General features: G+C 36.7%; 1 protein-coding gene across 1 annotated transcript in view; it reads right to left on the reverse strand.

Moving 5' to 3' along the window:
• Positions 1–601: 601 nt before the first annotated feature.
• The window catches only part of LOC115215406 (beta-1,3-galactosyltransferase 5-like), a 28,900-nt gene continuing 12,740 nt past the window's right edge, over positions 602–16,761 (reverse strand). Inside the window, exons 2-3 of the mRNA XM_036504319.1 lie at positions 1,220–2,527; positions 602–1,124 (exon numbers count right to left, since the gene is read on the reverse strand). Of these exons, the coding sequence (XP_036360212.1) occupies positions 1,248–2,462 (1,215 nt within the window). The 5' untranslated portion in view covers positions 2,463–2,527 and the 3' untranslated portion in view covers positions 602–1,124; positions 1,220–1,247. The remainder of the gene's footprint in view (positions 1,125–1,219; positions 2,528–16,761) is intronic.

Raw genomic sequence — 16,761 nt, forward strand, 5'->3', positions numbered from 1 at the left:
TTCAGAGAACAGCTATTGATTATTTTCTTGTATCTGTGAGCGGCTGGAAAGTGTTTCTTTAGGAGAGACAAGAATATTTTACGTATATTAGTTTTTATATTAAGAGCAAAGGGAAGGATGGACCAAATTATTTTACTTCGCCTATTTTTAGGTTTCTTATTATTATTCTGATTAATACTAGAGTGGTATTACGTCATCTTTATGCCACTAGATCTCTTATTAATATTTTGATTATCATTAGAGTATTTTTACATTAATGTATCTTTAGAGAAAATGTTGGCGAGGGCATTGTTATAATAGGGAGCAGCTTTCTCGAAAATTTCTTTAGAAATGAGGTTAAATACTTTTTTATTGATATTAGCATTCAGGTATTTGTTTTACATATTACATGAGTGTGGGAAGGGACTTTATGTATATATGTGAGTTTCGTATTGTGTTTCTGGAAAGTTTTGTGCGAGGAGGAACTTAGATCTAATTTTTTTATTCGTTAGGATATGTGGTTTGCTCTTGAAAATTATGTCTGAGTATTCCTCAACATATGAAAGTATTACTAGCACTTAAATAAATGCATTGGTTTCAAATTAGGGAAAGGATAGAAGTATTGGGATTGACAAACAGGTTATTACATGTAACTTTATTTTCTCGATCAAACATATCAGAGCGAATATATTCCCAACAAGTAGATTCGTTTTAATCAACAACTGGTGTATGCAACATGATAGTCGTTGTGCAATATTAAAAGAGGATGAAAATTAACCTAAACAACTGAATTAGAAAACCAAAATGGTTACACGTTTATTGGAATTTCTCTATAGGTATTATACCGAAAGGAACAGTAAGTATTCTTTGTATATCTTCATTAATCAATCCATTGTAAATTTGAAATGTTGTATTCATCGTTAATATATTCAAATTATTATTAACAAGTTAACGCGGCATTTTGTCCGTCTTTACGTTCAGCGTTCACACTCTGCCACAGTCTACTTTACTTACCTTCTTCTCAGGGACGATGAAATAACTACCAGTTAAGCACTGGAATCGGTATAATCCACAAACACTAAACCAGAAAATTTCAGGCCTTATTTTAATAAATGATTGTATCTGACGAGGCGTATATAAAATAATAACTAACACCCTGCCATTAAATTTCAGGTATTATTCTTGAAATTGGTACTAATCGTATGTACTAATAATTGTCTCACGTGGTCTATATAAAATAAAATTTTCAACGAAATCCAAAAGTTTTGTTATTTCAAAATATTTCTCGTTGCACCGGAATGATTCATGCGTTCATTTAATATGTTCCAGAGTTTGTACATAGTTTCGGTATGAGGTATGTGGTAAATAGCAGTCTTTCTTTTGTTGTCCTTCAAAATCTCATCCAATGAATCACTAACGATAAATGTATAGGCCGAATTATAATAGGTATGCTTTATACCTAATGCATTGACTAGCATACCAGTTACATAAACATCATCGACCCAAAAACGAGGAATTTTTAACGAAATTTTGAGTAACCGGACAGGCATGTCAGAGCTCAAGATATAAGCAGAACCCGAGCAATAAACTTCATAAGTTTTATTAGGATATTCTTCAGGTGAAACATACCACTTACTCTTTTTGTTTCTGATGATTAACATTAAATCCCATACATTACACAATATAAACTTTTCCCGAGCATACTTGTACAGTTGTAGATATCTCAAATATTTTACCACTTGAAAAATGTCGACTAATATATCATCATCTGTTTTCATTATATATGAGATATTTTGGCAGTTTGTTGCGATCCAGCGCAACGCTGCCATTGCTTTGGAATTTAAGTTCCGATATGTGTCGTTGAATTCAGTCTGTAATATGTCATTGTAACGGGCAGATTCTACTTTGACCATATCCATAACATGACGGTTGTTGACGACACCCATCACAAATAGTAACTTGATTTTAAGTTTGCCCAACACTTTCTTGTCGCCCCATGTTTGCCGTATTGCCATACGTCGCTTAGAGTTCTCTGGTGCTGCGTGAATATAAGCAATCATAAAATCATCTGGGGCGCAGAGTAAAGAAGGGTTAATGATGTGACGTGTATAATAAGGCAGCTCTTCTGACAACAACGGCAATGATGAGCTGCCCAAAAGTGAATTTTTAACTTCCAAAATTTCATTTTGTTTTGACTGTAAACCACCATTGACTCTTAGCGATAAACCATGTACTAATGAATTATCTTTGTTTTTCTTATTAATATTTATATTCATTGTACTATTGTTATCTAGTGTATTATTCTTCATATTTTTCCTTTCAAACTCCTGTAGATCCTGCCACGAGAACCATGAAAGTATTGCCGGTTTCATAACTTGTTTCGTCCTAGAAGATAGGTGAATTTGAACGAAAAGTAAACAAAAGGTCAGGAAGACGAGAAATCTGGACAACGTGCGGTATATTTTGCGTCGGCACAGCAACATTGCTGCCGTTAGTCATAATATGTGCAACCGATTTTAGAAAGATTCACTTCAAATACCAGTCTGATCTGTAATAACGAAATAAGAATATTAGAAAAAAACTAAATCAATATTTTCGGGTGTACGTATAAATAGATATATACTTACATATATACGTATAGTTACATAGAAGAATCCATACATGCATATATACACGCACGCATACATATATATTTGTTAAAATATATATGTCAATCATATTCTTGTTTAAGAAAAGTAAAAATAGATATGCGTATACGAGGTGGTATCAAAAATTTTCCACACTACTTAATTTTCATGAAGAATATATTATTTCGGTAACTTTTAACATCATCTTTTTCGAAATAGTCAACTTCGAAATAATCACACGGGCCTCGGCGTTCCTTCCACTTTTGGAATTCGGCCTTGATTTTCTGTAAGCGAATCGAGTACCTGCTGCGATTCAGTCTGCATCACAATAAATTTGCTGAAATGGCAACCTTTGGGCTGCATTTTTATATTGTGGGGAGAGATGGAAATTGGCAAAGTGCTAAATCTGGTGAATAAGTCGGTGTTGAATTGATACCGTGTTGTTTTTCGCGAGAAACGCACGAGGGAGGAGAATTCGTGACAGGGTGAATTATCGTCGTGAAGAATCCGATTCTTCACGCTCCACGGATCCGTTCGCTTTTGCCGAATGTCCTCTCTAAAACGCTTCAAAATGTCGAGGTAGAACTCTCGATTTTCAGTCTGATACTAGGAGACGGATTCTCGAAGCACAATATCACATTTCCGGGAGCAACGCTCGTTGCTGGTCTTCCATAGTGCTCATCATCTTCCAGGGATGTTCTTCCACTTCTAATACGCCAGTGCCGCACGAAACATGACGTACGATGAATTATTTCGTCACCGTAAACTTGGCGACGCACGCTCAATGTCTTTGTAGCAGACGTACCAAGTTCAATTAAAATTTCACGTTGGCTCTTTGTTCCAGCTTCTTGTCCATGATAAACTCGCAAACTACAGCAAAAACGTGATTACAAAAAAGAAAACATTAATTTCACAACTCGGGAAAACAGCGATGTAACTCGGTATACTTTTTTAGGAGGGTCACTGCTAACTCTCACTCGCGCGCACAATCATGTACTGCCGTCTGTTGCCGTGCTATAGAACTAGTCCGGGAAATTTTTGATACCGGCTCGTGTGTGTGTGTATATATATATATATATATGTGTGTGTGTGTGTGTGTGTGTGGTGTGTGTGTGTGTGTGTGTGTGTGTGCGCGCGCGTGTGTGTGTGTGTATGTATATTTATATATGTATAAGGTGAAGAAATTGTGGAGTTGTGTACCGTAGTGGCTCTTAGTCAGATTTCATGTTGCGTCTAACCATATCAAGTAATATTAAACATCAGTAATCGCTTGGCATGAGTAATCCCGATGTAATACTCCAGTTTCGATTCGCTGGATTATGAATAATATAAGAATGCAATTTTCAGTCAATTATAAACAATGCAGAGATTAGTACATCGTTAAATTTTTATTTTCAATTTTACCATCAGTCATAGAGCAGAATTAGTTTGTTAGATTGACCAACACGAAGTTCTGTTGCACAGGACATATGCAGTTGTACAAGCAACTCAGCACAGTCCCCCATGCACCTTCTTTCAGAATCTTTCAGAATCTTTAACAAGTCTGAATCAAGGTGCACAGCACACTATGGTATGTTGTCTGCGCTACTGCACCAAAACTAGGGGGTGGGTGGCAGAAAGAATTTAGAAACCGGAAACATTCTGGGGAGGAGAAACACGTGGCGGTCAATCATTTATGTTGCATGACCAACAGTAAAGGTAAAAAAAACTGACGAATACAAGCTCCGTATTTTTTGTAATTGTTTTATATGTATATATATATATGTATATATATATATATATATATATATATATATATATATATATATATATATATATATATCCATCCATTCATGCATGGATGCATATAACTATCTATCTTGTATCTATCTATCTTTCTATCTCTCTCTCTCTCTCTCTCTCCTCATGAATATATATATATATATATATATATATATATATATATATATATATATAGTGATAATTTACAAAAAAAACAAAAGCCGAAGACGGTGCGTAAACAACAAACAGACATAGTAGTTTAATGCTCGGGAATTAAGAAAGTCTTTTACACTTCGCGCCTACGCTCTTCGACGGAAAGGATCACAGAAATAAACAGGGAGAGAAAGTAGAAATAGGTTTAATGGCTAACGAGCTATCATGGCAAATATATATATATATATATATATATATATATAAACAAGAAAAAATCAACAAAATTGGATCAATATTTCGGTACAATTGTTTCGTACGAAGACCAGCTTTATTAAGGCTGCAAATATTGCAGCAAATACAGGTGACCCGTACTTATCAGCCGAAAAAAAAAAACATCTGAGTTCTCCAAACATCTAAGGGGTGAGGCTACACTCCTGAAACATCAGGGATAGTTCTATAAAAATCAGATTTAGATAATAAATGGACTTCCAAAGTTCTTTAATGTTGCACAATCATACAACAGGTTTTAAAAAAGGATTTTAAAAAACCTCTTATTTTCACCGAAAATGAAAATATAAAACCATCCATAATGAAGTAGGTTTGATTTCTGGAGATATGAGGAGAGATTTCATACTCACAGACGATGTATTTATCCATAATTAGTCCATAATAAAGTGGGTTTCCTTATGTATGATGATATACTGGTTACATTTCTGATTATTTCTCAAAACTGCTATGTTAGAATTCTATTAGTTGAAGGAACATTAGTGGAACGTAGAGACAATCACTCACATAGGGTATAATGGGGTAACTGAGAGGAGAAGGGGTTGTAAATATCCAACTACGCAGATTAGTTTATTTCAGTGGAGACAAACTGACTGGTACAGAATTTGCAAGAATCTAAGAGTTTTAAAGAGAAATGCTATTCTTGACCAGTATACCGTTGTTAATTGCTATATAAAGAGGACACGGGAAGGTAATGTCGAGTCAAAGGTTTATTGTCTAAATCTGATTTTTATTGAACTATCCCTGATGTTTCAGGAGTGTAGCCTCAGCCCCTTAGATGTTTGGAGAACTCAGATGTTTTTTTTTCGGCTGATGAGTACGGGTCACCTGTATTTGCTGCAATATTTGCAGCCTTAATAAAGCTGGTCTTCGTGCGAAACAATTGTACCGAAATATTGATCCATTTTTGTTGCTTTTTTCTTGTTTATAATCACCCCGCATTATCTTATGGTTAATACCATATAGATTTCTGGTGCATCTAAGTTAAGTACCGCATTCATGTGAATTCAACAGAACTCACTTGAATCTTAATTGCTTTTACTATATATATATATATATATATATATATATATATATATATATATATATAATATATATATATATATTTATATATGTGTATGAAAAAGAAAGTCAAGATAGAAAATGCTAAAACAAGTTTATAAGAAACATTTCAGTACGCTTTCAGTCATTGAGACTCTTTCAACTGTAAGTATGGAATATATATATATATATATATAGAGAGAGAGAGAGAGAGAGAGAGACTGAGAGAGAGAGAGTAGGATCAGATGGGCACAATCTATAAGAAAAACAGTACAATGTCACAACTCACCAGAAATATGGAAACGATATGTTATACTGCTTGGCAGTTGCACCAGAAACCCCAATACGAACATTTCAGAGTGTATGGGTGTTAGTCTGAGGACAGTGCAGAGAATTTAGAAAGAGTTGGATGAGTCTAATGGTGATTACTAAGGTGCGGCATCTCGGAAAAGCGACTCAGATTGTTCTGAATAGAAAAGTACTCGTGAATTTGTTGGTGTGACCCAGGCCATGATTGACAACAATTCCTCCACGATAATAAGGTCTATCGCCACGAACATGGGAGTTTCTGAGTTCCTTATCAAAGAGGTTATGCATGAAGACATTCGGTATTCCTCATACAAGTTGAGAAAGGGTCAATTCTTATCGCACGTCATCAAGTACAAGAGGAAATACCACGCTACAAAGCTTTTGAAGAAACATCAATGCAAGCCTTTGGTTTTTTCTTGGAAGAGAAGAATTTCCGCCAGGATCAGATGGTGAACAGCAGAACAAACGTTAGCTTACCGTGACCGCAAAACATGTACCGAGACTGATAAATATCAAATATCCAGTCGTCATCATGCTGTTTGGAGTGATCAGTAGTGATGGAGATGTTATGCCTCCATTGAACACCCCCACACGGCCTCACACTTAACATGGAGGCATGTATGAAATGCCTGGAGGAGGTCGAGCTGGTCTTGGTCAAGAGGGTGGCTGCTGGATGACTCTATATCTACCAAAAGAATTCTGCACCATGACACACAAGTAAGTGAAGCTCGTCATGCCTGTCAGACAATTCCAGCGACCACATCACCCCTAACACTTGGCCACATAACTTACCAGACTTCAACGCCCCTTGATTATTATATGAGCGGTGCAGCTGAGTGTGAGACAAACAAAACTCCTTGTAACACCAAAGATGAATTGAAGGAATATATTACGGGCCGATTCACCAACGTAGACAAGAAGAGCGTCCATAAGAACAACAGGAGATTCCGAAGTCCTTTGGAGACAATGGTCAAAACTAAGGGTGATTTTATTAAATAGATTTACTCTTTAGTACTTCAATATATTTTATGTAATTTTTGTAAATATACGAGGGGCGTTCAATAAGTAATGCCTGACCCACTTGCAGTTGTTTGATCTAGCTGAAAGTTTGCATGTGCAATTATTTATATCTCTATAGATTAAGTGACAAATTACAGCTCTGAATTAATTGTGGTGTCCGATTTACAGGTGTTTGAACTGAGTCAAGTGTGAAATGGAGCATGTTGAGTGTCGAGCAGTGATCCGGTTTTTGTATTTGAAAGGACGCACACCATGGGAGACTTTTGATGAAATGAAAGTAACTTACGGGGACGATGCCCCATCATATGACCTTGTAAAACGCTGGCATCGTGAATTCAAGCATGGTCGGAACTCTGTGGAAACAGCTCCCAGATCTGGTCGCCCCTTCTGCCATTGATGAGGCATCTGTCCGTCAAGTTGAGGCTGACATTTTGGAAGATCGACGCATAACTATTCGCCAAATAGCCCATGAGGTCAAGATTAGTACCGGGTCTGTGGAAACTATCATTCATGACCATTTGCATATGCAAAAGGTGTCTGCCAGATGGATTCCCAGGTTGCTCACGCATTTCCAGAAGCAAGAACGCGTCGATTGCTCCAGGATGAATTTGGAGATGTGCCAAGAAGATGAGTCAAAATTTTTCAAAAGACTGATTGCATAGGATAAAACCTGGGTCCATCACTATGACCCAGAGACCAAAGCTCATTCAATGCAGTAGAAGCACCGTGACTCACCTCCTCCAAAGAAGGCAAGAGTGCAGCCCTCCACTGGCAAGGTCATGCTTACAGTCTTCTGGGACCAGGACGGCGTAGTGAAGACAGATTTCCTGGCAAAGGGTGCCACAATTACAGGAGTCTATTATGCTTCAATTTTGAGGAAATTAAGAGAAACTATAAAAATCAAGAGGCGGGGCAAGATCAGCAAAGGCATCCTCCTCCTGCAGGACAACGCTCCGATCCACAACTCGCGTGTCGCCAGATCAGAAGCACAGGCGTGCGGCTATGAACTCATCTCCCATCCCCCCTATTCTCCTGACCTTGCACCCTCTGATTTTCACCTCTTCCCAGCCATGAAGTTGTTTTTGAAAGGAAAACGTTTCCCAGATGATGCAGCCTTGATTTCTGAAGTCACGTCGTGGTTGGAGAACCAAGCTGGGTTCTTCTACAAAAACGGTCTTCAGAGCTGCATCAAACGATGGGAGAAATGCGTAACTCTGTGTGGTTCCTATGTAGAAAATGACTAATAACTGTTCCAAGTTTCGTTGCTCTACTGCTATGGGAAGTGGGTCAGGGGCATTACTTATTGAACGCCCCTCGTATCTATTAAAATAAGATGTCTAAATTATTATAAGTTTTGCATAATGTAGACGACAATTTATTCACCGTAACCTATCTATCTTTATTTATATATATGTTGTGTGTGTGCATGCGTGTGTATATGGAGGTGCGTATGTGTGTGTAAGCATGTATGTATGTATATAAGTACTTATATGTATGTATGTATGTATGTATGTATGTATGTATGTATGTATGTATGTATGTATGTATGCATATGTACGTGTGTGTATGAGTGTGCCCTGAAAATATGAGAAGCAGAATTTGTAGTTGGTCAGGCACTTTCTTGAGAACGATCGTTTCCACACTCATGCATCCATACCTGACAAGTGCGATGGTTTACAACTAATTACAATACATCTCCACAGATGACGCTTCAAAAAACTAACCTGCTTTAACGGGCGCTTCCCTTACTTATATATAAACATTACATTTTGATTAGTGTAGCATATTCTCCGTCGCCAACGTAAACTGAGATATAATGAAAGTATCAATGAATCACAAGACATAAAATTAGTAAACATGGATAAAAGAAACAAAGAATGATGAAAATAGAATGATAAAAGAAAATAGAATCGTATACACCGATTACATTGATATATCTTTTGAATGACCATATAATGTGTCTATGTTTCACAAACTTCCAAAATATTGATATCTATCTATCTATCTATCTATCTATCTATCTATCTATCTATCTATCTATCTATCTATCTATCTATCTATCTATCTTTCTATCTATCTATCTAGCTCTCTCTCTCTCTCTCTCTCTCTCTCTCTCTGTATATATATATATATATATATATATTTGTTGAAATGGAAAGATGAATTATCTCGTTACGGATTATTCAAAAGTTTAACCGATACCTGGGTAGCAAAAATCACAGCAGAGAAAACACGGTTGGAGTTATGACCATAGGGTGTTGCAACCGTGCGTTGGCGCGGATAATTGAAGTTTAATATAATTAGTGAATGGAAGAAATGGAGCTGAACGAAGATTCTACAGAATTCCTTTTATTACATTCTACACATGTTTCAAAGGCCACAAATTTCCAAATTCTGATTGAATAAGGATACCATATTGCAGCTTTCTCTTCAGGAAAATCCAGGAATTACGATGTCCAAACAAAACAAAACAAAGGCGCTGCAAGCAACTCGAACAAGAACGCTCCCTAGGAGCCCATGGGGTAAACTGTTTCTTAATGTACGTTGAAATCGGGGTGGAGGCCGACAAAAAAGTCCGTTGGAATAAATCAAGGTCAGGCCGCGGTCAAATCTGGTAGGTGAGGAAATAATGAAAACAAGGGGTGTGAAGATATTCTGTGTAACCAAAATTAATGCTCTGAATATTTTAAGAATTCAGGGTGTCTTATTTAGGTGCGAGAAATAAGCCGTATGGTGGCCGTATGGTGGCGAGGGGCGCGAGATAGTGAGCACTGCTGAAAGAAGCCGGTCAGGCGGCTGAAATAATTCTGTGCTCGTGTGTCCGTCAGTGGCCTGCTTGTCTAAATTAACCTCGTCAAAAATCAGGGGGGTATAATTCCTGCCCTTGCTTCTGAAAAACCGACCAATCGCCCAAGGGGAGTAATATCCCCTTGCAAACTTTATTCAGAGATTTTTTTCCCAAAACTTTTTTCAAAAGTTTTTTTCTTTTATTAGGATATCAAGGTGTTAATTGTCTTAGGTGTCATTTATATGTAAGAAACGTATGACGCCGCCAATGGGGACATTGAAAAGCAGTCTGTAAAAGCCCGTTTACCAAACGGCCTCTGGCGAACAATATGTGGAAAAGTTCAGAGTTACAAAGATTACATATCCTTCTGCCTCTATCAAACGGAAGAGACACCGATAAAATCGACCATTCCAGTCTAAATGCTGAATTCGCGTTCTTCAAACGCCAGATAAGTTTACTAAGTCCTGTCGCTTGATGTTTATTAACGTCGCGAAATGTTGTGAAGTGGTTCGATATTCTCACGGCCAATTTTGACGATGAAGCTCCGACATACAAGTAGACATCCGAATCCGCGTAAACCTTGCATTGGTAAATGGCATTTCTAATCTTGGAATACTAGACAAAAACCTTATTCTATCGGGATTTGCTTCTGATATTAATACTGCGTTCTTATTACTATAATGACTGTGAGAACTGCAGCAGCCTACTACATTAAACTCCTCGTTATCAATACTATTTAACGGACTATCCCCTGTGTATTCCCTATCACTGAGAACGCTTCCATTCACTAATTATATACATATATATATATATATATATATATATATATATATATATATATATATATATATGTATTTATGTATATACCTCTTATGTGTTTAAATGTACGCTGTATTTATTTGTATAAGATATAGTATATTGACTAATTTTTCTACACGCTAGGCGATTGGTAGTTAAAATTTCAAAAATTATTTATTACCCTGATATTATTAATTATATGTATCTATAGAGCAAATAAGAAAATTGAGAGGATATACAATCGACAAATTTCTCACCATTAAACATTCATTTATATCTATTTATTAATTGATTAAACACATGTGTGAGTGGTACAAATTAACGAATGGAATAAGTCAATAATTGCATAAACATATACATATACACACACACACACATATATATATATATATATATATATATATATATATACATATATATATATATAATATATATATATATATATATATGTATATATGTATATATATATATATATATATATATATATATATATATATATATAATTTATGTGAAATAGAAAGATGAATAATCTTGTAGCAGATTAATCAAAAGTTTAACCGATACCTTGGTAGCAAAAATCACAGCAGAAGACAGCCGGTTGGAGGTACAACCATATGGTGTTGCAACCGTGCGTTGGTGCGGATAATTGAATTTTAATATTATTGGTGAATTGAAGAAATGGAGCTGAACGAAGATTGAACAGAAATCGTTTTATTTCATTCTACACGTGTTTCGAAAGGCACAATTTACCAAAATCCGATTGAATAATGAGACCATATTGTGTCTTTCTCTTCAGGAAGAAATAGGAAATCCGTTGGAAAAAACAAAAACAGAACAGAGGCGGAGCAAAATAAATCGAACTAGGCTCCTAAGAGCCCATGGCAAAACTATTTATCAGTGTATGTTGAGAACCGGTTGTTGAAGATTTTAACGGGTCAGGCAGCGGTCATTCCTGTGGGTGAGGGTGTGTAGATGTTCTTTGTGACCGAGAATAAAGTTCTGACTATTTAAGGAATATTGGATGTATTATAAGGGGCGAGAAAAAATCTACTTAGAGACATGTGTGTGTTTACTGTTCTATATATGTGTGCTGGCGCAGGTTGGCAAGAACTCCGTCAAGAGGTAGAGAACATTTTTTGTGTACTTGTGTGCGTTTGATCGTTCGGCTGTCAGTTGTTAAGCAGCTCTACACAATGGCTACTGCAGTAAAAACCGTTGGGTGGCAGAAAAATATTTTATGTTTTATGTGTGCGTGTGTTCGTCTAATCATGCCTTGTCAAAGAAACCCCCCGTCGTCAAAAACAAAACCCCTTTTATTTTACAGGAGTAATTCCCCTTGCAGTGGTTAATCGTAATTATCTTAAAGGCTATTTCAGAATTTATTACCAAGGGCTATGGGTGCAGGTATTATTTATAAGCGTTATTTATAAGCCAGATAAGTGTAACGCCGCCAATGGGGGCATCGAAAAGCCGACTGTAAAAGTCCGTTTACCATCCGGTCTCTGGCGAACAATATATGGAAGAGTTCGGAGACACAAAGGTTGCACTTCCTTCTGCCCCTATCAAATGGGAGGGACACCGACAAAATTGACCATTCCAGCCTGTAGCTTGAGTTCGTATCCTTCAATCGCCATATTAGCTTGCTGAGTCCCGTGGTCTGGCGTTTATTCATGTCTCGAAAAGTTGCGTAATGATTGGAGATTCGCAAAGCCAATCTTGACGATGAGGCCCCTACATAAGCGTGTTAATAAAGCAAAGGCATCCTCCTCCTGCAGGACAACTCTCCGATCCACAACTCGCGTGTCGCCAGATCAGAAGCACAGGCGTGCGGCTATGAACTCATCTCCCATCCCCCCTATTCTCCTGACCTTGCACCCTCTGATTTTCACCTCTTCCCAGCCATGAAGTTGTTTTTTAAAGGAAAACGTTTCCCAGATGATGCAGCCTTTATTTCTGAAGTCACGTCGAGGTTGGAGGACCAAGCTGGGTTCTTCTACATAAACGGTCTCCAGAGCCGCATCAAACGATGGGAGAAATGCCTAACTCTGTGTGGTTCCTATGTAGAAAAATACTAATAACTGTGCCAAGTTTCGTTGCTCTACTGCTATGGGAAGTGGGTCAGGGACATTACTTATTGAACGCCCCTCGTATATATATATATTCAGGAACAAATATAGGCAATTTTGTTTCTATAAATGAATTTATATTTGGAAAACTTGTAATTGTTTAAAATATATTTATTTACATCTTTACCAAACTAGTTTCACCAATATGTTTTGTTTATCAATAGTAAAGATTTAGAATTATGAATTAGAAAAACATCTTTAATAATTTCAATCTTGACAAGTTTAAATGTTCATAACAGACAAATGTAATTTAGAATTATGAATTACAAAGTCATGTTTAAAAATTATGATGTAGACAAGTTTAAATGTTCATAACAGTCTATAATATTAAAACTGTGCATCATATTGTTTGAATGTACAAAGGACATTGATGTTAGTAGTGGTGGTCAAGAAAGGAATATCATCAAAATTTTAGTCATAGTGGGGGGAAAAAAACAAGGGAGAAGTGAAGATAGTAAAAAAAGAAGGGATTTGGTTTACAATTTCTCTGATCCTCTTTCGGTCGTGTGTAGGAATCTTTGCTTGTTATGGTGTGCTCTGAAATGTGGAGTGTGGTTAAGACTACATAGGTCAAACTAGCTTAACCTTGACGGACAGACTAACGATCTTCAGGCACCAAATCCAGGACACGATGGCTAAGAAAATTCCCGTAAACAAACACTTAGACCAATGCCCTGTAAACATAAGCCCGAAATATCAAATCTTCCCTCACTATCAATGCACCGGAAAAACTTCAACACATTTCCGCTTAAATAAGGAAAGCATACTCACAGATGGACCTTGCACTATGTGCATCATGTTTTAACTTTCTAGCTCACTTCTGCTGTTTATAGCACTGCTTTGAAGGAATGTTTGTAGCTCGTGATCGTCGCAGCTAACATGCAAGTTGAGCAGACAATCCGCATGAAATTTGACGAAAATCTTGGTGATACCTGCTCAGATGTCTGTGCAAATATTTCAAAAATTTTTCATATTTTGTGACAAAATGAAGATCTTGCGCAACTGAAAACTGAGTGCCTTTTTGGTCAGCTGAAAGCAGTTTTCGCACAAACTTGGCAGACATGCGTCACATACACAAATCTTCAGTGATGATGGACTGAACTGAACCGTAACTAAACTGCACATCCTCTGATACCTCATGGATGGTGATTCGACGATTTGCTCTCATAGCTGCAGGCAAATTAGCGATGCTATTGTCAATTCTGCTGGTTGCGCGTCTCCGCAAACCTTCGTCAATGTCGACATATTTCGGCTATCTTAGAAACGTTTGAACACCTCCTATACATGTGTGCGGCTCATACACCCCTCTCCATATATTTTCTCCAAGTTTGTGTAGGCTTTTGAACTGGTATCGCCAAGAAAACGTTCTCTATCATGGTCAATGCGACGATCACACGCAACACACCTTCCTTCCAAGCTCTGATGTAAACAGCGGAAGTGAGCTAGAAAGCTCACTTAGTGCACGTGCTCGGCAGAGATCAAAGTTAGATCTCAAAATTTAACTATTCTATCTTTGAACGTAACTGCATTAATATCTGAGATATAAGATCCACCCTGATGATGTTGATGTACATATCACGGCCATATATTGTGATGAACCACATCTACCAATCTAACGATGTATGTGATCTCTGAGACCACAGGAGCAACTGTTGGACTTATAGCACCTTTCTTCGAGCCTTTTAGTTTTCTCTGTCATTTGTACACTGTGTATGTTGGACATATTAATATTTATAACTATATATCTATACCTAAAACATCATCTGAAAGTCTACACATTTTGCTGTGTCTTGTTTTGCGTGTATGCTTATCATATATCCATATTTTCTACTTCTTACCCAAACTGTTATATTTGATTTATTTAATACATTTGATATATCTAATGTTTCTAATTTGTTTATCTGCATAATTACATATATATATATATATTCATGCGCACATACATATATGCGCGCGCGTGTGTGAATATGGTTATATGCTAAATTACGTCTGTCCGACTGTTGTGTTTTGTTTATTCTATTCTGATCACATATTTATCGTATGTTTTATTCTCACTATATCTTATCAGTGTATTCCATTTCCTTCTATTTAATTTTTTTTCCCTTACGCTCTACTGCTTGGCGCGAAATTTTCTGCTACACTAACAAAAACATTGTTAATAAAATAAGAAAAACAAAAGAAAAGGAGATCAATATTCCTTTTGAAAAGTTACCTGCTACAATGCTTCTACGATGAATGAAAATGGATTGTACATCATCTCACCTGTGCATGATGAGTTGAAATTATCACAGTGCTTCTAAATTGAAAGTCTTGGGAATTCCATTCTCTCTCATACTTCTTTTTATATAAACTCCGCGGACAGAAAGGAATCGTGAAGTAAATCAAGTGTTATATAACTTACTAACGCTTTTGAATTCACCTCGCTGTATATTTATTTCTTTATTGTACGCAAAGGACTAAACACAGAGGGGACAAACAAGGAGAGACAAACGGTTAAAGTTGATTACATTGACCCCACTGCATAACTGGTACTTAATTTATCGACGCTTAAGGGATGAATGGCAAAGTCGACCTCGGTGGAATTTGAACTCAGAGCGTAGCGGCAGACGAAATACCTATTTCTTTACAACCCACAAGAGGCTACACACAGAGAGGACAAAGAAGGAAACAAACTGATTAAGTCGATTATATCGACCCCAGTGCGTAACTGGTACTTATTTAATCGACCCCGAAAGGATATATATATATATATATATACACACACACACATACACACACATATATATATATATAATATATATATATATATATGTGTGTGTGTGTGTGGTGTGTGTGTGTGTAATTATGCAGATAAACAAATTAGCGCCCTATACCTCACTGTATACTGTATATGTGTTGTAAACGGCATAGTACAAGTTGTGCAAATGAATATAAATCTATTACTATCCATGTATGTGTGTGTGGGGGGGGGTCTTAGACGAAATACCGCACTGGTCACCAATACACAAATATGTTCATTGAAAATCTTATAATATATATGTATGTGTATACATGTGCTCCCGTGTGTGCATGTACGTATTTGATCTACCATTTTCAGTGGTTACTGGATGTTACATATACGTTTGTGTGCGTTTGTGCGTAGGTGTGTGCATGTCTAAACTTGTGCCTAAGTGTGCCTGTGTGCTCGTATAATTGCTGTGAAAGAGTCGGACGGAGGAAGGACCACTTGCTTATTTAGAGAATTTCTTGACTCCTGCAAAAATGCTAATACCTGTGCGTTTCTCCACATATATTACATATCTCAGACATAGGTGAATAGACACATGAATATGTGCATTCCAAGGAAAGTAGTGATTTGTTTAGTAACGTCAAAAACTAAATATCTCTAGAGATATGTTATAAAATATATACGAATAATGTTACAGAATGATTAATCACATCGAATTTGAAACAATATTTGAATGAAAAATATTTTCTTCATAAACTGAAAATATTTCGCCCTGTAGCCATACGTCGTCACATGAATATCGTCTGAATTTATAAATGTTTTATAACCCTATCCATACAATCATTGTTCTTGCAGTTAATTGAAAGGAAACGTAGGGCTTCATAGGGTTTCTCTTTCCCCTCTTTTAATTCTGCATTTTGTGCACAATCTTTCCAAATGGTTACCACTCAGTTTGCTATAATCAAACTATAAATACTCTTTCCATTGATTTTGATTTTTGATTTTTCCAGTTTCAGCTTATGAGCTGTGGCCATGCTGGGGCACCGCCATTCTTCGTATAAAATTAAATACTCTTTATTCCTCATTTATTTAAGATAATGGCGCCCATTTGCGAATTATGCTTCAGCCTTACGAATGATATGAACA

Source organism: Octopus sinensis, linkage group LG1, assembly GCF_006345805.1.
Source record: "Octopus sinensis linkage group LG1, ASM634580v1, whole genome shotgun sequence".
NCBI lineage: Eukaryota > Metazoa > Mollusca > Cephalopoda > Octopoda > Octopodidae > Octopus > Octopus sinensis.